This window comes from Drosophila gunungcola, unplaced genomic scaffold (genome assembly GCF_025200985.1).
Source record: "Drosophila gunungcola strain Sukarami unplaced genomic scaffold, Dgunungcola_SK_2 000001F, whole genome shotgun sequence".
Lineage (NCBI taxonomy): Eukaryota > Metazoa > Arthropoda > Insecta > Diptera > Drosophilidae > Drosophila > Drosophila gunungcola.
This window is the reverse complement of record NW_026453197.1, coordinates 10758800-10781797: the sequence shown is the minus strand read 5'-3', so window position 1 is coordinate 10781797 and position 22998 is coordinate 10758800. Positions and strand designations below refer to the sequence as shown.

At 37.7% G+C, this 22998-nt stretch overlaps 2 protein-coding genes across 6 annotated transcripts; one reads left to right on the top strand and one right to left on the bottom strand.

Annotated features, from left to right (window-relative positions):
• The first annotated feature begins 1971 nt into the window (after window positions 1-1971).
• LOC128262714 (pickpocket protein 28) lies at window positions 1972-4953 on the top strand. The gene is made up of 7 exons (XM_052997160.1): window positions 1972-2442; window positions 2494-2757; window positions 3215-3725; window positions 3783-3922; window positions 3982-4112; window positions 4170-4410; window positions 4594-4953. The coding sequence occupies exons 1-7, from the start codon at window positions 2012-2014 to the stop codon at window positions 4865-4867; spliced, it is 1992 nt and encodes a 663-aa protein (XP_052853120.1). The 5' UTR covers window positions 1972-2011; the 3' UTR covers window positions 4868-4953.
• On the bottom strand, window positions 4705-22941 carry LOC128262713 (DNA mismatch repair protein spellchecker 1). Of its 5 annotated transcripts, none has more exons than XR_008268372.1 (8): window positions 22695-22758; window positions 22585-22634; window positions 21743-22527; window positions 20494-21581; window positions 20206-20438; window positions 19457-20019; window positions 17534-17734; window positions 4705-4844 (listed from the first exon to the last, which is right to left on the bottom strand). XR_008268372.1 is itself a non-coding variant. In XM_052997157.1 (7 exons), exons 1-6 carry the CDS (start codon window positions 22741-22743, stop codon window positions 19471-19473), a joined length of 2754 nt encoding a protein of 917 aa, XP_052853117.1. In that variant the 5' UTR covers window positions 22744-22758; the 3' UTR covers window positions 17742-17944; window positions 19457-19470. The 5 variants fall into 5 exon arrangements, 2 of the variants coding, with proteins under 2 accessions (XP_052853117.1, XP_052853119.1); XR_008268370.1 differs by lacking the exon at window positions 4705-4844 and adding an exon at window positions 16908-17134; XR_008268371.1 differs by lacking the exon at window positions 4705-4844 and adding an exon at window positions 16908-17130.
• Between the last annotated feature and the right edge of the window lie 57 nt (window positions 22942-22998).

Genomic DNA, 22998 nt, shown 5'->3' with positions numbered 1-22998 from the left:
CATCTGCCCATTGTAAATAATTAATGAATATCTCTGCCGGGGAAAACTAGTTGGCAAATTTACCATCTCTTCAACAGCTTTATATTGGACCTTCAAAGGGTAATTCCGACAGTATTCAGCCCACCCACAAACGAAACGTCAATTATTCAAATAGAATTGCTAAAATATGTAGACTGTCGTGACGTTTCGAAGCACTCGCCAATTTAATTACAGTTCCATCAAATGCACACACTCAAGGCAAAAGCAAAAAATATTTAAAAATGCAGACAGGCCATTGAGTTTTTGTGTCGTTTTTTTTTAGCCAGCTGTGAGATTTTGTGAGTACGGCGATTGTGGGAACACATTAAAATATGAATAATGTATTCTAAATTACTGGGGACCTCTTAAAAGGGCTCTTTGTTCAGTTGCGGATTTTTCAACAAATTTGAAAAATAACCAAACGTCACAGAAATACAAATAAGAATATAAAGCCACCTGTCCCAGTTTTGTATTTACGTAAGCTTAAAACATTGCCAAGTAATTTGTGTTCAGTTAAGATTCGTGATTCCATAAGTACCGCTCATTAAGTCCATTTATCAATTCCGTTAAGGGCATGTTAAGCCCACCACTTACCAGTAATAATTGTCTCTGTAAGCCTAATGACTAATAACCATATTCGAGGCGCACAAAAACAGAATCTGACGCCCCAATGTGAAAACAATTTGCGTGCAAATATAAAAGCTCTGTTACTTACAAATGACGCCCACTGTAGGCGTTGTTGCCTGGGCATTGCAATACTTATCTACATAATAATTTAGTGTTGCTTTAAATGGCCTTTAGCCAATTGATCTGATACTGAGATCTTGTTAAACAGTAGGCACTCTCTTCCCGGCGAACAAGGCGTTGTTCCCTGTCGGCTGGTCACAAAACAAACAATAAAATTAAATAATTACAAGTCGTGAGTGAATTTCACGCGAAACCAAATGCTGATGCACACACTCTGATAATGGGCCAAAAAAAGAGGCTAAACTGCAGAGTCGCAAAGCCACACAGAGCTGGCTGAATATTCGAAAAATGCGCAACGGATGCCTCTTGACCATCGGACATTGCAAAAGGCCCGTTTTATATCGATGACAATGTCCCCAAATAAGTGCCAACAACTGAGCCAGATCCAAAAGTTGGCCGAACGAAGGAGGGTGCATCGCTACGCAGACAAAATCAAACCACGCACGAATGCCGCCAGACGATACCATACTCCATACTACATCCCATACCATACCGTACCCAAACCATACCATACCAGTCCTGCATAAAAGGAGAGTATCCCACTAAATTCCTGGAACATGTTTAAACGATGTCGAGCATTCGGAAAAAAGAGTAATGTTCGCCAGCATCCCGACCATGGTGACAATCTTTTTAGCATAAAATCAAAGTAAGTACTCGATGGATACTTCCAAAATCGGTGACTCGCGGCCAAGATGATTTGATAAGTGGTCCAGCTATACAAGTGCTGGCATTCCTTCATGCTCTCGGGGGATGAAGAAGAATGTATAAAGTTGTAAATATATATCCAAGCTAATGCATTGAAATCATAGCCATTTTAATAATAACTTAGTTGAAGTTACATTTTCAGGTAAGGAAATGCTATAACTAATTTCTAAATATGTTTAGGATCTTGTCAATCATTTATTATTTAAAAAATTTAAAGTCACTGCAATAAATATTAAGAATTTTATTATTTAAAATATATATCTCATTGAATTTAATTAATTTTTGGATTTAAAAACGAGCTACAAAGTAAAAGTCAAAGAATTTAATATAAAAGAATATAATAATATAACCTTAGATAAAAATGCAAATTAATTTCGCTGGTAGCATTTTCAATTCAAGGAGAGTTTAAATTTATTGTTTATGAAACCGCATTGTTGCACTATGCAAATTAAGCATTGAAAGTAAGTATATACAATAAACACAGGTAGCGGCAACAAAAATGGCAAGCCATGTGGGTCTGTAATTAAGCTTAAGTAGATGAATGCGTCGCTGGTGCGTGCGAATTGAAGTCCCCGAGCAAGGACCCACTGGAACCGGAGAACGCACCCACTTTTCAGGTATTTTCGTGGAGGTCAGCTATAAAAGGACACTCCGCATGGCTGGCGCAGCTCAGTCGCCTTTTAAGCGTCCTGTTTCGTGGACAATGGCTGAAATCAGGGAGGGCGAGGAGAACAAGCCGGGCATCAGCATTCTGCCAGGTCCGGAGCTTTTAACTCCTCCCGGATTCGATACCCGGGCTAGCATCGCCTCGGCTGCTCTGAGTGATGTGCCCAGCGATGTGATCATCAAGTCTCGCATTCGATATGGTAGTACACTATCCGCCTGCAAGGGCTTACTTCTGGAGTATGCCAAGAGTACGACCATTCACGGCATACGATATATTTTCGAGGTCCACAGACCCATCTATGAAAAGTGTGTTTTTAATACGAGCAATTACTTTGTAATAACTTTTATGTCTTTCAGACTTTATTGGCTATTCTTCACTTGCATTTCCGTTTACTTTGCCGTCTCCCTAATCTGGGATACCTATCTCAAATGGCAGGATTCACCGGTCATTCTGGGCTTCGATGAGACTCTGGTGCCAGTGCATAAGATACCCTTTCCCACCATTACCATTTGCCCCGAAATCAAAATGGAAAGGAATGTCTTTGACTACACAAACGTATCGCGACTGCTTTGGAATGAGTACAAGCAGAATGGCAACGTCAGCGATTTGGAGGATGAAGAGTTGAGTATTTGGGGCTAAAATTATACCGGAGCTAATTTAAGATCTAAGATAGTATAATAAATTGGTTATCTCACTAAGAAGCCTATGTCGATAAGCAGTTAAGCCTAGATTTTTAAGAAAGGGGTGGAATACCTTTGTAATATAGAAATAAGACCATACCCTTTACGTAATTAATATTCTTGAAAATATTATGGATAGCCTTCAAACGAACACCAAACTCAAAATTTAAAACAAAATAAAGTTTCTTACAGAAACTTCGAAATAAGACCAACCCTTTTAACTTATATATTTCTTGTAAATTTCCCCTTTAAACGACTACCAATTTTGTAATTTTCTTAATGATAACTTTCAGAATAGACATTTTTCTGTATCTAGAAAATTTTCGCCTCCAATTTGGTTGTGGAATTTGGAATTTATTTATCAGCAAAAAATGTATTCTTTTTCTAAACCCCTCAGCTTGGCCCGAATGGCAGCTGCAATGCATCTTTGTGATCCGGATGTGGTGCAACGATTCACGCCCTTGCTATCGCAGTTAAATCCGCCGTATGTGGACGTAACCCAGACACTGATTGATTTGAGTATATCGAAGAACGAAACGGGGCCTTTTTGCAAGTGGAATGGACGGTTCTACTTCTGCGACAAGATATTCGACTTTGTGGCCACGGACGAGGGCATATGCTATCAGTTCAACGGCCTGCGACCGAAGGACATTTATCGCGACGAGAAGTTCATCAGCTATATTGACCCGGATGTGGTGAACTTCAACAACTACTTCGACGTGGAGTTGCCGCCGTGGAACAACATAACCGGGAATTGGTCACTGGATACGGGATTCGTGGACCAGGGCCAGAATGCGTATCCCCAGAGGACGGTGTTCTCATCGGTGAAGAACGGTTTCTTCGCCTTTCTGCAGGGTTTGCAGCACAACTTTGACTACGATTGTCGCAGTTTCAAACAGGGCTATAAGGTGTGTTAATACAAAAATGGGTGTGGATCTGTGCGCAGCTAATGGGTAATTTAACAGGTCTTTCTCAACTCCCCGGAGAGTGTGCCGCTGACGTCGGGCAATTATATCCTGGTGCCCCATGGCGATGAGGTCCTGGTCAGTGTGCTGCCCGCTTATGTCGTGTCCACCGACAATTTGCACGAAATTACCTCAGAGAAGTGAGTTGTGAGGTGTTACAAAACAATGTCACGTTTTCAATCTATATATTATTATTTAGACGTCAGTGTCTGTTCGATGATGAGCGCTCGCTGCGCTTCTTCCGATCATATTCGCAGAGCAATTGTCAAACCGAATGCCTGGCCAACTATACGGTTGCCAAGTGCGGTTGCGCCAAGTTCTGGATGCCGAGTGAGTGATCTTAAAATTGGCCTTTAAGGCCATTATATCAATTGAATTTTGCCCTAGAACCCGTGGGAACTCCCGTTTGTGGGCTGAATGACATCACCTGCTACACAACTGCCCAGGATGAGCTCTATGCCTTGCTGCAAAATCAAACAATGGCCAAAAGTGTTGATGACAGTGCCGATATTACCTGCAACTGCATGCCTGCTTGCACATCGCTTGAATATAATTTCGAGATATCGCGGGCCAAATACGACATCGCCAAAACCATTCGAGCCTTTCGCGAAGAATATGAGCATACAGAGTGAGTAACTAATATAGCACTCCCATAGATTATGAACGAGTTTTTAAGAAAATAGTTCAGGTTTATCCGTTCCCAACATTTAATTTATATATTAGATTTTTAATCTTCTTAATTATCATATGTAAACCCTTTAAATTCAAAGTATTCAGGCCATTTAATATGTATAACGTTACAATCGTTTAGTGCCATTGGATCTCGACTCTCCGTTTACTTCAAGGAGCACCAGTTTACGGCCATCAAACGCACAATTCTTTTCGGAGTCTCCACTTTGATTTCAAACTGCGGTGGCATCTGCGGCTTGTTTATGGGAATCTCGTGTCTCAGCTTCCTGGAGCTAATCTATTTCTTCTGCATGAGAATCTGTGGCAGTTGCCGCGACCGGCGTAAGCACAAAATCCAACAGCAGTGCTCAGTGGATTTACCGGATGATGAATCTGAGAAAAAGTCGTTGGGCTAAGAGATCATAAAATACGATTTTTAGGTGCCTATAAAGTTTTGTATGTAAAACGCGCACATTTGGAAATAAATCGATTTCAATGCAAATTATAGCCTACTGTTTTACTTAAGCCAACTAAACAGCTACATAAAGTTGTCTAACATAAAGATATTTCGCACTTCCAATGACACATTCCGGTAGTAAGGTTACGTATAAATGCATTTACTTAGAGCTCCAGTAACAAATCGATTACAAATTTAAAATGCATTTGATTAGCACACGGTTAGGGTAATTGATTTGCTCTAATTAAATGATTGCAACACTCTAGCAAAACACTCATATTAATTAAATATCCGAGATCGAAAACAATAACATAAATAATGTATTTAAGCTGTTTTCATAGAAATTCCTTCGCTTTTCGTTTTACCCTTTCTGCCATATTTCAAAAATGTCGAGAGGCCGAAGAGTATATACTTAAATTTAATCTGTTCGCACCAAATGTCAGATCTAATGGATTTTGTCACTGGCCACAAATCATAAAAGAATATTAAAAACTTCAGCTTTTTAAGCATTATTAATAAGGCACGACAATAAAAAATGTGTTCGCTATTTCGCTTTGATCTTTTCGTTAGGTCGTGTGGCTGTCAAAAAAAAATGAAGGGGAAACGATGGAGATTTATCGCAGACAAATATTTGCCTTCAAGAAAAGCCCCTCGAGAATCTGCATTATGCGTATAGGTTAAGCCTCTAAATTCACATTTTTGTCACAGTTTGTTTACTTTTTTTCATTTTCGGATATTTTATGATCATTGTAAAAAGATTTCATATGTTATTTAATTTGTAAAGCAAACTTCTATGTGTGTTTGGTTGACAAATTGTTGGCACAGCTGTTTGTGTTTTAAATAAGTCTATGGATTTTAGTTAATGACCCTCAAGCCAATTCGCTTAAATTGTTTACGACTCTGGTGACGAAAATAAATTCCTATTGAAAGTCGCCAAGGAAATACGACCACTAGTACATATAGAAATATTATGTTAACATAAATCAAATGCAGTCTTAAATAATAAATTACCATGATTTTCGCAACATACCTAGTCACTTTTAACAAATATATATCTCAAGACTTAAATAATACTGTGGAAAGGGGGATGATTTTAAGCTAAATAGATTAAAGCTATATAGTATAGACCAAGGGATTATTTTAAAGATTTGACATAGGCTTTAAACATCACACAGACATTTGGAAAATAATTTCTCACAAGGAACCATAAATTAAGTACATAAACACATTGTGTTTCATCAAGGAAACAGATCGTTAGGATACTGAAAAAATATAGTCTTATAGACTAAGAAACAATAACACACAATACAACCGTAAAGCTCATAAATAAATAGCACAAACTACAACGTACTCAGAACGTAGAAAAATGAATGTGAAACGAAAAATACAAATTAGAAAAACAAATAAATAAAAATCTTAAGCTATGCCCGCCTGCCAGCCAGCCAGCCAGCCAGCCATCCAAGTCGAAGGCATTTTAAAAAGTATTTTCAAATTAATTTTATTAGCAGGCGGCTAATAAACAAAAATAAAACCAACTCAAGCGTACCATCGCTGCGCACAGGAGAAAATATATAAATCTAGCTGGGAGAGCAGGGAAAACAAATATTTTTATTAGCATGTCGCGACATATTTCAAGGCACATGCTTAGAATAATGCAGCCAGTCGTCAGTGTTTAACAATTTCATTTGGAAAATTTGTATTTCTCGCCTTCTCACACTTTGTGTGTCTTTCAATTTAATTTATTAATCGTGCGTGTTCATCCGCACTACATTTGTGGGCGGCTAATGGCTATGGCATCGTCTTGGCTCGTTTCAGATCTGTCGTCTTGAAATAAGAAATGGTTTAGAAATTCTATTGCCTCTTTTTTGTGGATTACTCAATGGACAGATAAATTGAGGTGCATATCCATTAAGATTGTGAATCATAACATATTTTAAGTTTCCATTAAAATGAAAGTAATTTGTATTTACCTTCAGTCTTTACTTAGCTTTAATTCTAATTTAAGGAACCAATAACTTTAGAATACGCGTAAAGCATATATCATGAGAATGTTCTGCTTTCAATTAATTATTTAAATTTGTAAATTTAATCGCTGTTATTAAAACAGGATTTGCTCTCAATTTACAACTCAAATGTACTCCGAACAAGCTTTTGCCATATTAATCGTATTAATTTACATTTTCAAATTAACCAAATATATGGCTGAGCCTTCAAATTCATTTTATTTATGAATGCAATCAGTTGCAAACCAAATCAACTGCCAATAAAAAACGGGGTATATAACATAGCATAAAATTATTAAACAATTTTCATTAATCGATGGCGGTAATGTAATTACGATATACACAAAGCCCACGACCAAACCAAAACAATAATAAAAAAAACAGATAATTAATTGTGACACAATTTTTTATGGCATTGCGTGCTGACAGATTAATGTTCATTTGCAAAAAAATATTTGTACGTTGGCATTTTTTGCATCTTTTGCCTAACAAATGTTTGTTATACGCACAAAATGTGTATGCAGATATTTATAGTTTACATAATGCTCAGATTACGTCACGTAAAAGCAAGATACGATTTTAAGAAAAGAAAGGCAATTAACAATACGCCCAACGACAGCGTGAACACAAACATATTAATAAAGATAAAAGACATTTTTAAACCAATTTATAAACGCGATTTCTTTTAAATTCAATTAAACAATTCCTCATTAACAACTATGAAAAGGCTCTCCAAATTAGCCATTGTGTTTAAGTATTTGCATAGTGAAAATTAACAGAAAACAAAACATTCAAATAAAATAAGCTTCACATTTTAATAATTTAATGCGCATTTATTTTACACCGCCGCCCATTAATATATGTCAAACTCGTGCATAAATCAGTTTGACAGCTAAACGCTGCCGTTGAGAGGCAGAGAAGCCGATATAAAAGACAGCTAAGAAAACAGGGTAAAAAGAGAGTAGATTGAAACAAAGGTATAGAAAAATATGTTAAAATTAAAAATACTCTTCGAAATATAAACATCATTTTAAGAGTATTACTTGTATTTGTAAGCAATTACCATTTTAAATTTGCTTGGAACTTTGAAAGAACTGCACTTAACTAGGGTACAATATGAAATTGTAGGCGTATACGTAATAATTGGATTAAAATAAAAGTAAAGTATAATGAAATCAAGAGAGTGTATCCGAACAGAATATATGTTTAAAATAATTGTGTCCATGCCTTTATCCATTTTGAAAATCAAACTGGTCTGCTAAAGGGTATCACTTATATTACTATATTCATTATATCGTTACCTACTTTGCAAACAAAGTCCACACAACGTAACCGTCTGTCATTTATACCCTCGACTGTCGCGGCACTCGAGACTGTCTGTCAGATGTAGAAATTGATTGATTTATGCATGCATTTAACTTGGCTATGTGATATTTTTTTTTGCTCCCAACAGATAACCAATAAATGTACTAATGTAGTTAAACAAATGTTCAAAAATATCTTGGAGATAATTGATGAACAACATTTTGCAATCAACTTCCGTTTCTCTCAACTTGAGAAAAGTCCTAAAGAAACAACATTTACTCAATCAATTAACTTTAAAATACTTGATTGTTTAAAGCAATTTATTTATGTAAAAAAAATTTGAATAAAGCAAAATTTATTTTAGATTTAAAATTATGACAGCTAATTTATTTAATGCATATTGGCTGTATTTTTACACAGGGAGAATCACAAATAACTTACATAATTTTTTTCATACTGGATAAAGGATAATAGCATTACTAACCAATCGCCTTTTTAACATTAAAAAATTGTTCATGCTAAGCTAAGAAATTGTAATTAATAAAAGTAAATAAACAGAAACTTGAATTCTATTGCATAACCTTTTTAAAAACACAATCAATTTTGTTAATTAACGTTTTTCAATAATCTTGTTTTTCTAAGTGCATTGAAATGAGTATTTAATGTGTAGAGCTCAAATCTATAGAATTATTCGCCTCTGGCTTGGGGCTTAGCACTTAATCATAATCAACTGTCGCGAAACTTCCAAGCCTACCAATCTGGCGACCTACCTACCAACCCACATTACTAACTGTTATTTCCAGCGGGCCAGGCCAGCCTGCTGTTCGACTCCATCGTACTCCCATGAGTCGAAAAGATGAAAACAAAAAATACAAAATAGAAAAAAAAGAATGAAAAATAAAAAATAAAACATAAAGACAAAACCCAAAATGGAGAACTGTGCACATAAATCAAAAATGTTGACGCTATGATTATGGCAGCATTGCGAGCGATAGGTTTTTAGAGGCCTCCGAGACCAGAAAGAAAAATCGTGCGCAGAGGTGTTACAGCTCTGACAGTTATTCTATAAATTATGACAACTGACAGCTACATTTATAAGCCACAACTCTTGCATTCGTGCATAAATAAAACCGTTGACACATGGCAACAACTGAAACCGCATTAGCCGACTATAATAAGAACAAATGTCTGCTGATTGAGGTCCCAGCAGCTAATTAATTTGACCGCATTAAAAATTTATGCAAAGCAATTAACTTAAATATGGCGATGGTCAGCCAGAGATAAGTTCTCAGAGCAAGGGAAACTCTCAAGCAGCAATCTTGCAAGAAAATGAATTAATTTGCCACAGGGACAGGTAAAGTTTAAACTGTTGTCGGTTTGTCTTATCGAAGGCATCTATATAATTAGCATAAAGCCATTTGGGGATGGAGTTGCCTCCGAATTAAAAGTCGTAGTGCACTCGTGTTGGCAAATACCTTTACATCGATAGCTGGCCAATTCAGGTTAAGTGCAAGTTTATTCGAGAAGAATGATATTTAATTTTGTAGATAAAGGCAGCAGTAGAGCAACAAATTTAAGAAATGTTATTAGATCATTGTCAAGATTGGACACCAATATTTATAATGGGTTTGAATCTGTTTTATATGATATATTTTTATATATAAAATACGTTGTACATTTTATTATAAAAAATATTCCCTATAACTTGTGACTGTAATTAGACAGCATAAAGTTTGACCTTATACCCTGCTCAATCAGTGACAGATAGTAATGCCGTAAAAAAATTCAATTCATTAAAACCGAAGACACTAAAAATATACAAACAGCAAGCAAACAAAGATATATGACATTTACATATCTATAAGCAAAGACGGTGACAATCTATTATGGTGGAACACAAGGCAATTTATAAAAGCTTTAATTGTCACAGTCTCATATGCTTGACATCATAAATCGAAGTATGATTGTGCCGAGCCATAAATTATAACATTAAGTCTTTTGAACTTCCTCATTGATTTGCATAGCATTGGCAAATCTATTGTCGGCACTTTTGTCATCTCATCTGATTGAATCTAAAGCAGTAAAGTATGTATTTAATAGGGAATTACATCGATCAGGCCAGGTGGCAAGCAAAATCTACACATAAGTTCAGATCTTATTCAAAAGAACCGTAAAATCAAATTATGTATCTATTGTTTCGTGCTGACACCTCGTGAGCTATGTCATCACGTTTTGCCAGCAATTAACATAAATTAATAAAGCGAAAAACGAACATTACACTTATTAAAGCAATAAATTTGTGATAATTTTCCATAGATATTAATGACTTCTGACAGCCTGAACTTCGATATTAACATTGATAGACTGAAGCTGACAATAAAAACACAATGAATTCCTTGTTTTAAGTGACAATTTTTGTTAAATTCACCTATTTTTTTTAAAGGGAAAGACTGTTGCATAAGCCTTCATAAATTATTTATACATTTTATATTAATACATTTCAATTTGTCCGAAAACAATTTAGACAAAAAGGCCGCCGCCGAAATGTGTTTTATTTAGCCATAAATTATCACCAAATGCTTAAACTAAACGGAGAAATAAGCAAAGTAAATATAAAAAAGAAAAAAGGTTAATCCACACAATTTCACATAAAAATATTTTTGTGAATTTTACGATGCGTGCGCTTTTCGTTGACGTTAAATATTGTGCTAATTTAATATTTAAATTTTGTTCAATGATATGACAAAAGCGTCAATAAAACTAGCTGTGTCTATATTTATTTAAAAATTATATTATCTTTTTGATACCCTTTTAAAAGTGAAAAAGAAAATTGTAAAAATTACTTAACTTATTTTATTAAAAAAAATTAATAATTATTTTTAATATTATATATTAATATTTTGTTTAATAATATCTTAGATATCAGTCTATTTCTCATAAGAAAATTGGTTTAATATGCCTTGTTTATCACTTAGTAAGCCCAACAACTAATTTCTATTAAACAATGTTGAATCATGGATTATCATAGCAATATACCCTAATCTCCTAACATGTGTTTATTATTTAACAACAAAACTCATCGCCCACTTTCGGATTATTGAGGGTAAAAAGCAACGCAACGAAATCATTAAAATACAATATTTTAGGGGCGTAATAAAAATGTATAATAAACTTCATTAGTCGTGAATTTGAAATTCAAATACAAACATAAGCAATTTAATTATATATGGCACACCCATTTTTGGATGATATTTGGGATTTCACAAAATGTAGAATTCAGCATTTGTGTGATAAATAAGACTAAAAATGTAAATGGAAAATATATCTTTTCAGTGTAGCAGTCACCTGTTCGCGATTTGTAATAGCTTCATGACTAACTTCTTTTCATAACTTGCCACCCAACGGGTATCTCTGTGCAATTAATCTCTGACAAAAGCGGGACAGGGGGTAAAAATCGCAAGAAAGCGTTATAAGCGAATGTCATGCAAATTGATATGCCAAATAAACTAAGCGCCATTACGGACTCGGACCAGCGGCGTTTTGAGCCAATGATTAAAAGGCCCAACACGCACGGCACAAACTAGATCAGACTGTGTTTCCAGTCCGCAACTTGGCTATCTCTATCCGCATATCAATGGCCAACTCCCAGACTTATCCGACATCCCTGCGAGCCAACGAATGTTGCCAATTGGCAATCGTTGACAACGCTGTCTCGTTGCCATGGTGGCATGTCCTAGACCATTTTATTAACATTTTCCAAATGCCAGGAGAGGACGATGCCAAACGGACGACTGACATCGAGATGACAGAGGCTGCATGGATGGCCAGCTAATTGGACTGTGGCTAAGGTAATATCAAGTTGTGCGCATTCGAAACCTAAATTGTCCACGAAACCAGTCCATTGTTCAGTTTTTGGAGTACTTCAAATTAGTTTGGAGCAATTGAGTGCCTTGTTTTCCCCAAGATTAAAACACGCAGTTCCTGGCAGAAAAAGGCACGTCCAAATATGTGTATGTTTTAAAGGATTTTAGGTTAATATTTACAATCAAAAAATATGTTGCTTTAGGCTTATGACATTTATATGCCTATACAGAGAAAACAAGGCTCCGAAACTCGAAGTGATAGGTGCAAAAAGAGGGTGAAAACATTCTTATAAGTAAGACAAATCATTTTACAACAAATAAATAATGCCTTATTACTTATTTCTTAGCATTTAAAACATTTGCTAGTTTTCTGAGTATGGCTTGCAATTTTATCTCGTTTTTAAATGGCAACCCATATCAATAAAATCCTGTACATATTGGGAAGGTAAGAATCGTTTGAATTCCTTAAGAAAATCCAGTGTACTTTATGACTCTAATTCATTTTACAGTACATCCCAAAGAAGTGGCAGCTCTTTCAGTGATTATCACCTTTACAATTACCATCGCCACAGGAGCAAATACTTCTTGCTCATATTTCGTGTTGCGTCCATTTCGATCGATGTGCTGAGCAGCAGCTTGTCCAGGCTCATCATCAACCTTGTGGGACCCGACTCCATATGTGGTGTGTGGTGTGTTGGTTGGCTGGGTGTTGGCCACTTCATTTCCTATACTCTCCAGCTTTCATATCCACACAGAACGAAATGCTTGTCGATGACAACTTCAATTTCTTGGGTCTAAAAAAGCAACAAAACAAATATTGAAGTGGGGTAAAACCGACCCCAAGGAGCAAAAGGCTCAAAAGCCTTTTAAACGGCTCAAAAAATGTTGCTTTTTATACAAAACATAACTTTTATTTTGGTGATATTTGTAATTATTTAAAATATACAAGATTTCCGAAATTCACTTCGATAAATCCTTCGTTTTGAGCATGCTAGAATTGGGATGCTCTAAAACCGAACTTATATTTTGATAATTTTGTGTATTTCCTGTAGTTCTATTTAATTACATCTTCATAAATATGGAAGTGCCAACTCTATCAAGTTAAATTTTCCATTTTCTCAATTTAAATATCAACAAAATTGATAAACTCTTGGAGGCCAGGTACAAGTTGAAATGAAAAATAATCAGTTGATCTTATCATATCAATTTTTCTTTCCGTGCAGCATATGATAGTGCCTCATCTGTGGGCTCAGCTTACCCCCATGCCGCTTTTCTACTGCTCGCCGTGGCTCTTGGCTCATATTGTGGGTTTGTAACGTTTTTATGATGCCTGGCGGCATGTTAAAATTGAAAAACGCATTTGCGTGATAAATTGCAATATTTAACACACATACACACAGGAGGCAGCTGTAGCATGTGGTGTCCAGTTGTAATTGCAACAACTGCTGCCCAGGTCTCAGGCGGTGGACTCCAGCCGGGGATTGGGGCGGAATGGAGCGGATTGGAGCGGAATGGGGCATCGGGCATGAGTTATGGCCACCCGTCATTCTGTAGCTCGTTGTTGAATGTGGCGAAATACGAGCGTATAATGCAAACGCCATTGCATGGGCACACACACAGCACACACTCTACACACACACCACACACTCTGGGGCGAAGGAAAGCAGTTAACATGTTTCTCCTTCGGCTTTTTCTTGTTTTAAGCCGCCACCAGGCAGGCAGGCAGGCAGCCTGACGATATGAGTTACATGCCGTGCTTAATGGCATAATTTAAAGCTGCAAATTTTGTCATAAATTTTAAAATTGATTACCACGAGAAGGCAGTTTGGTAGTTTCCATGTTGCAGTTACTCTTGCTGCCTTTTTTTTTTGCTCGTTAGTCGAGCATTGCATGCCGGCATGATGGCTACATTGGCGGCGGCCAGTGTTAAATTTGTGTTAGCCCGCTCTCGAGTGTTGTTGGTAAATAAAAATTGCACACGTTTCTTTTTTTTACCCCCCATCCCCCCGAATTTTTTAGCCTTTTTTGGTTTCTTCATGTAATTTTTCTTCCGAGCTAATCACTTGCCATAATACGAGAGAGTTGGGTCGTTGGAAAACAAAAAACCCGGCTAAAAAAAATTATTCATAAAAACATCTTTATAAGGCCAGCACATGATATTTGATTCATAGGGTAAGCTTTTTATATACGAAACGCGATAGCGTGGTCAAGGTGTTTTAAAGGGAAATCTCATTTAGATGCCGAGATATTACAAAAAGCGATATAATTTAATTTAAATATTTTTATGAGCTTTAGGCCATAATGGAAATTGTAAAAGATTAAAATAAATTGCATACTTAAACATATCCTTTAAAAATGTAAATTTTATTTAAAAGATTATTTCATTTTTAATTTTTCTCTCTTTTCTCACATTTATGTTTGCCTATAGCAATGGGGTAAAAGGTAACTTAAAAATACGAAATACGAAAGCCTTTAAAAATATATCATTACCTATTTATTTTGAATATTTAGGATTAAATTGTATTTTTTATTTTAAGGACTCTGAAAGAAACAATTAAGCTGTTTACCCCCTTGTGTATTTTTACATTTTTCCATAAAAATAACTTAATTTTATGGCACCTGAAATTGTTTCCCCGAAAACTAACCGACTAATGCCTATAATTATTTAATTTCTTAGTATGGGCAGGTAAACAGTAATTGCATAACTTAATGCCTACCCTCATTGGCGATTTCTTTTCTTGTTTCCGCTTTTCTGCTGGCTGGCACAAATTGAAAACAAGTACAGAAAGGGAGGTGCACCACAGAGTGGAGCTCGTGGTGCAACCCATCGATTTGCTACATGCTATAGGCGGCACATCTCGTGAGTGATATAAATGGCTTCATAAAATTTTGTAACCATAATTTAATCAGCAGAACGAACCAGATGATGGCAAGAGTAAATTGTTTTATCAGTGGATTAAAATGGCGCTGCCTTCCGACCCCAAAACCTATCCCGCGAATACCCAATAATCAGAAGAGTTTAAAGACAATGTTTTTGGGGGGGAGAAGGAGAAAGAGCGGCTGCCGGCAGCAAAGTACGGCCCATTAAGCGATACATTATAATTAAGGGGAACCAGGCGCGTCGACTACCAGCAGCTGCCAGCGGAAATTGTAGATAAGATTGTAAGACAGCAACAAAGTATCAGTATAAGTATAAGCATAAGTGTGTACGAGTATCGTATGCGAACATAACATGATAACATCATCAATAGCCGCGGTATTCACAGCGCCTATGCAATTATTTAAATTATATGCACGGCCAACGTTTCTGTTCGTTTAAAATGAAATTAGTGTTATGTAGTTTTCTCTCCCCGGTTACACCTTAAAGTCTATAATCAGTCTTGTGGATGCAGCCAACCAGGCAAACCCGTCCATCTTCATAATTTGTTATGTTTCTCCTCCATTCAGGCCAACACCATTTTGACTTTGACTTTAGCATCGACTTTGGCGGCTCTGCTAATCATTTTTTGATACGACCGCTAATAATAGATGTTGATGCAGGCATTTTGTCTCACTCAAATGGGGGGCCATCCATCCAACCATCTGCCACGTTATTGGTTAAAAGATAAGATTTTAATGATTTTCCCTTTTCACTGCCTGTTATAACTATAATTGATTGGCTGCACCTCAACCGAAATTAGGGACCAAGGCTGTTGTGCAAGGTGTGAGAGTGGACAAATGGGATTCAGACACGAGACAAGCTGGAAAGGTGTTTCGAGTTATTATGTATATAGTTGGGAGCTTAAGTCATACCTTTGTATTTTAAAACAAAGAAAAAACCCAAGATGAATTTGGCCTTCACATAAATAAAAATCACAATTGTCGTCACTGATTGTATGAGGCGTCCCACTACTAAATAAAGACAATGGGGTCCTATGACTGAAAGAATATTTTGATTTTATGGTTTCCATTAAAAAATGTATAATCGAAATTTAAAACCATGGGTTTTTCCGAAGCAAAATACAATCCTTAACAGCAATTAATTTCACACTTTCAAAAACAATCTGAAAAAACCCTAATGATTTATGACAACTTAATTATATATGTGTGACCTCCCACTAGCTTTCTTTCTTTAACTTAATTTATTAAAAATTTGTATAAAGTAAATCCTAAACCATGTAATGATCTTTTCCGGAAAATCTGCAATCTTTCATACCAATTACTTATCGCATTTTCAAAAAACTTTCTCAAAAAACCTGTACCAATGTGGCTCATATATAATCGAGCCCAAACTACTATGCACATAATCATTTTGCCCCCGATCGGACCTCAAGCATCGCCAACCTACGTTCCATCATTAAGTCGAACAGACAATTTGTCAAGTGAAACAAGAAAATTTGCATGAAAAACCAACAAACATCTAACATTAGACACACCAAAAAAATTTGCATGTCTGACCGACTGAATTTGGCCAACGGACCAACAACCGCAACTACCAACAACAAGAAAAGCTACCAGCAACAAATAACAATTTTCCACAAACAAACTGGCCCCTGGTCTTACAGTCATGGTCACAGGAATAGGATAAAAGCTTAAATAAAATAATTTATATATTTTTGAAATTGTTTTTTAGACTTTTTATATCGAATTAGTACCTGTCAATAGTTAGTTATGTATTATTAATATCGAAACTTTGTTTATTTTTTTGTAACTTGTACTTTGTACAGAGAAATTAAATACTTCTCTAAATAAAACATTATTTAAATGAAAAAAAAATTTGATACTGTATTTTTTTCAAAAAGGTGATCAATTTTTTTTACAATATTTAAAAGATGGTTAGGCTCTTTTTTCGTGTTCATGGTAGTGGCTAACAATGCTGGTAACACAGAAGCAGCGGACGATGTGCAATTACCAAAAGCGCGCCACAGAGCCAAGCAGATATCAAAGGAGATCGGCCAAAAGAGGCAAGTAAGCCTCGTTGTTGGTGCCGTTGTTGTTGTTGCTGTTTCTGCTGTGGCCAAACAACATGTGCGTTTGTGTCCGCAACGATTAAGTAAAAACAATTTACACGCCTGCCTGCCAGAAAGCGAGAGGCCAGCAGTGAAAAAGGCAGGAGGATGAAAATGAAACGTTAGAGATGAGCACAACCCAATTATTAAACCTGTTTGGTTTTTCTATATTATATGGATAAAATAAAAAATAATAACAAAAAAATGTTGTTAATTAATTTTGCTCTACATCTGAGGGTAAAAAGCTCATTAAAGATTAGTTTTTTTTAAATAAACAATTTAAAAAACCATAAACACAAATTGAAAAAAAAGGTTTTTCCAATTAAAAAAATATTTCAAAATGTACAAAGTACCAAATCTTTATATGAAATATTATGTAATGTGTAACATTAAAATCCTACTAACCATTAAATCAAATATTTTATAACCGAGTTAACAATAATTAGGAACTAAAATCTATACTCACAGTTTTTCTGCTTCCTTTATAGTTTCTGTGATTGAATTTCCGTGTCCCAGTGTCATCTCCAAGTCCTTGCCTCTAAGCCATGGCGATTAATATGCGTCGCTCTGGCTTAGCTTGTTGGCCACGTTACGAGGTTTCACCTTGTTGTTGCTCCTGCTGCTGCTGCTGCTGTTGTTGTTGTTGTTGTCTGCATGTTAGTGCTTCCTTTTTGGCATCGGCAACATGTCAATTATATCGTATCAAATTAATAATTGTACGCGTCGCGTCGCATCGGACGTCTTCGCCCCATTCACCAAAATGAAGTTGGCTTTAAAGGGGCTGGAGTTTGGCTGGAGATGGAGAGATGGAGCCGGATCGGAGGCTGCCTCGTTCGCTGGCTGCTTGCCACTAATCGTGGCAGACAAGCATGCCGAACTGGCCACAAATGCAATATATTTAAAGTTGCCTGTCAATTTTGGATGCTGTTAAGCGTTGCTAACACGCCATGTTTGTCGAGTATGCGATATCAAATTGAATGTGTGCACAGCCACGGGCAAAGGAATATATATCAGATACGAACAAATAGTGTCGTGTCGAAGATTTCTAGAAAGCCTAATTCGGAAAGTCTAATTTAAGGATGATTTTCGTTATTTATAACACATTTTTAATCACGCTTTTATGGTAAGCTAAAAGAAAGTTTTAAGGTATTTAAGTATTTTGCAGATTGATACCCAGATTGATATCCTTGGCTGTTTGTACATAAGAAAAGCTTTTAATAAAGAGTGTCAAAACAAATCATACATTTAAACTGTTTGCAACTTTCAAAAGGATCTAACATACTTTGTTTAGAAATCTTCGCTTAATTAATGTTAAACTATTATTTACAAAGTTTGTTTCTAACATATTGAGTCCATAAATTGAATTCTTAATGTGTTAATTTAATTTCTTATACTTAAAGTTTGTCCGAAAGAAGCAAGTCCAGTAATCGTCCATTTAAGCCACATTATTGAATCACACGCAGACGAGGCAGAAAAGTAAAACTGGTTTAGGCCTTTCAGAGAGCTGTTGTCATTTAGTTGTCTCAGAGTAAAAAAGGTAAGAAAAATCAAAGCCGAAACGGTAATTATCTTTTGACAGCACTTAAGTTGAATTTGGAAACGACAGTCGAGCTAAAGATCGGGCCAACGGAACGGCGGCGCTTTGGCCCAACTGACAACTGAGGTTAAAACCCGGCCGATTAAATTGACAGTTTGTCAGGCCCGTATTTTGTAGTTTGCGCTGTGTTAAAAAGCGTGTTCAATGTGACTTGGCATGGAGCCGAAGAAATAGCGCTATTAGTAACACACAAATCACTCTGTTTTCAAATCATGAGACGGTTGTGGAACATGAATTAGATTAACGTCTAGCGCTGATGATTCATCTAACAATTGTTACACCTTTTGGTGGTGAAAACTTTTAAGCAAACAAACCGATCCATGAAAATAATCCTTTAAAAATATGTATTTAATATAACATTTCGGCCTCAATAAATTGTTATCAGTATTTTTATACATATGGAAATGTATGTATTTGTAATGGCGTTTATTTATTAAAATATAAATGGTACGGGAATATTTTCTTCAAGTTTCAAATTCAGCCACCAGCTCCTTGAGTTGATCGCACTTATTATAAATGTTTACATTACAATGGAAGAAATATTTTATTAACCAACTAACTCCATAATTAGCCTGTTTGGCAACGCAAAACTATGGTTAGCATTTTCAAATTAATTTTAACATTTATGCACAAAGAATAATAAAATAAAAATTATTAATAAAAATATTCGAAAAAGAAGTATTGAAGAGGAAAAGGAAAAATAAACCCATGGCTGACATATATGTTCATGTTTGTAAATCCCCCATTATGCCCCTGTTGATATTAATACTGCCTGATAAAAAAATGATTTACCTTTTTATTCACTTTTAAGCCTCACTAGTGGCCAGCACGGATTTGAAGTAATCGCTATCCAGCTGCTCGATGTCCTTCGTGAACTGGGTGACCAGCTGGGTCAAGTCCTCGACGTTAATGTCCACGTTGTTGCCTGCTGTCGACAGCTGTTGAATGGCCACTTGGATCTTCTCCAGGATTGCCTTGTCCTCCTTTTTCTGCTTGTCCACATGCTCGTCCTCGAACTCATTGTACACCTCCTGCGCATTCTGGACAACATGCTCGGGAAAATTGGCCAAACGCGCCACCTGAATGCCAAAGCTCTTCTCCATGACACCTGGTCGCACTTGGTACAGCAGGGTAAAGTTGTCCGCATCCGCCACTGCAGCCATATGACAGTTTTTAACCGTGGGCAGAGTCTCGGCCAGCTTGGTGATCTCATGGAAATGAGTGGCGAACAAAGTGAAGCACTTGGTCTCTTTGGCCAGATGTTCGGCGATGGACCAGGCGATGCCACAGCCCTCGTACGTTGAAGTGCCGCGACCTAGTTCATCAATAATCACCAAGGATTTTTCAGTGGCGGTCTGGAGAAGAAAATAGTTGAATATTTTATTTGACCAACTGGATATTATAACTATTTTACAATTTTTAAAAGTAGTCAACAAAGACTGAATGTATAATTTAAAAAATGTTTTTCTAGATAAGTCAAAAATAAATTGTTAAAACCCTTATTCAAGCTTATTTATATTTAGAACCTCTTTCTTACTTACCCTTATTATCCCTGATGTTTCAATCATCTCCACCATAAATGTGCTCAAGCCCTTGATAATGTTATCACTAGCTCCAACTCTTCCAAGAATGGAGTCCACCATGCTGATTGTGGCCAAGCTGCAAGGCACAAAAGCACCGACATGGGCCATCAGCACAGCAGTGCCCACAGAGCGTATGTAGGTGCTCTTTCCACCCATATTTGGTCCCGTGATGATAAACATGTTGCATTTCTCTGAATCAAAATGAAGTGAGGAAAGTAATTAATTTACTATGCCCTATTATCATACCCTTTTTAAAGTCCACGCTGTTAGCGATGAAGCTGACGTGCTCCTGCAGCTCCAAACAGGGATGACGCACATCCTGGAGAACCAATTCGCGGGCGCCCTCCTCCAGCATTTTGGGTCGCACATATGGAGTGGGAGCACTGCGGGCGGCGATGGCGAAGCTGACCAAACAGTCGAGCTGGGCAAGCTCATTGTTCAGTGACGTGAGTGGGGCTGCATAGCCCACAGCCACCTGAATGATCTCCTCCACAATGGACAGCTGTTGCTCCTCGTAGCGAGTTCTGCAGCTGCCAAACTCTTCGGCGTAGCCCTCCAACTTATCGGATGTGAAGCGAACGCCGCCCTTGATTACGTCCACAATGCGATAGTTTTTGTTCTTGCGCAGCACAGAATCATCCTTCAAGGTGATACGGAAATGGTGCCCAAGTTTGGCCACATTTTCCAGTTTTACCATATTCTTCCCATCCAAATCCAACTCCTGGCTGCACTTGGTCTGCAACCGTTCCATTTTCGAATAAAGCTCTGTCATGGTCTGCTGCAGCTCCATCAGTCGACTGTCGAACGAGGCCTTCACCAGATACTCGCCCCTTTCGATGGCCTCAAAGTCAACCACCTGCTCGACCATTTGCTTCAGTCCTGTCAAATCCTCCAAGAAACTTTTAAAAGGCGCACAGATCACATTCTCTATCGTGGAGTTCTCAAGCTCGAGCAGGAGCTTCAAAATCTTTGGCGTCCGCAGAATAACCTGGTAAATCCGAAATAAATCCTGCAGGTTTGCCTTGCGACGCATCAGCTTCTTGGTCAACATCAGGATGTCCGGAATACGCTTCAGATAATCCAGACTAAGTGTCTCCATTGTATCCGGCGATTCTAGTAAGCACTGAACGATGTTGTGACGATCATTGAGGACATCTCGGCTTCGCAGTGGCTGCTTAACCCACTGACCCATCAGGCGGTGACCCTGCGGCGTTCGACAATGGTCCAGCACACCCAGAATGCTCTGCCAGCGGTACGAGGGCATGGAGGGATGGGTGCCCGGCTTGGGCATGATGTTCAAGGCAGCCACAGCAGCCGAGTCCAAGTGGACAAAGCTGAAAGGAAAAATGTACTTTTAAAAGTTTTTGTAAAAAAGCTACCAAACTATTTTCGTTTACATTTTCCTCAAGCTAATAAACTACTATTATTTGATGATGATTGCTTAGATTAATAGGTTTATTTTGAGTAAAGAATTAGTACAACTGTTTTCACTCACCGATTAAGGTCCAGTTGCTTGATCTCGTAGTGGCCCAGATTGCCGGCATCGTTGACCAGATCTAGGTACTTAATGGCCGTCTTGAGCGCATTGGAGGCCAGCTGAAGCTGGAGCTCCTTTAAGCCGGTGGCATCCTCCTGCTGTCCCTTGGCGAATCGCAGCAGGCGATTCAGATCCTGCAGCAGATCATTGGAGCTGCTCTTCTTGGGCACGGTGATCATGACGCCGTTCCGTTCGAGCAGTGTCTTCACGGCCGCATAGTCGCCCTCCGAACTGGGCAGTAGGCATTCCTTGGGACCCAGGAGCACCACGGTGGCCTCCAGTTCGGTGAAGAAGTCATCGTCGAGGAACTCGAGCAGCTGGAACTTGCAGTCGTTCTGCTCCACACTGGCCACGCCCACGCGACGCTGACCACCACCCTCCAGTTTGACCAGCAGCGAGATGATGCTGTTGCCGACGAGAACCTCCTTGTTGGCGAACAGGATGTCCTCAAATTGCAGGAGATTACCGGGTGAGCCACGGTACTCCAGTTGCCAGTCGCTGGAATTCTTCACATACACTTCCACCCGGACATTCCGCACCAGGAGCAGTTCCCGGACAGCCAACTCGAAGTTTCCCTTGGACATGGACACAAACTGCAGGGTATCCTTCTTGTCCTCCGGCAGCAGGAAGCCAATAAACGCCGTGGATTTGTACACGATCTTGGCCACCAGTTCGCAATCCTCGCCGCCATGGACCGTATAGCAATCGGAGTGGTCGAAAAAGCGCACTGTAGTCCCGGGTTTCTGCAAAGTAACGCCGTAGAATGCAGTTTAAGCGGATTTTTATAGCCTGCAACTTACCTCGCCAAGTTTTGCCAGGTATTTGATGAAATTGCGACGCGCATTTGTGTCTAGGAAATGCATTTAAATAGAGATATATTTATGTTTGCTAATATTTGTTATTTACTCACCCATATGCAGCGTTGGTTCCTGCCGACTGTCGGTAGCTTTGGCCTGCATAATTCTGATTTAAAATTGTTTATAAAAATCACACAAATTGGCGCCTGTTTTTAGCATAAACGAAGTGTGACCGTTGATAGCGCATTGAGAAATACTGTTTTTCTCGAAAATAAATACTGAAGGTTAAAAAATTAGTCCGTAAGGGAAATACTACACTCAAAAAATGTTGTGGTGTAAAAATGTTGTTATTTACTTAACAAATTTCTTATATATATATGTAAGTTCAATCCATTTATTTGTCTTTAAATTTATTTC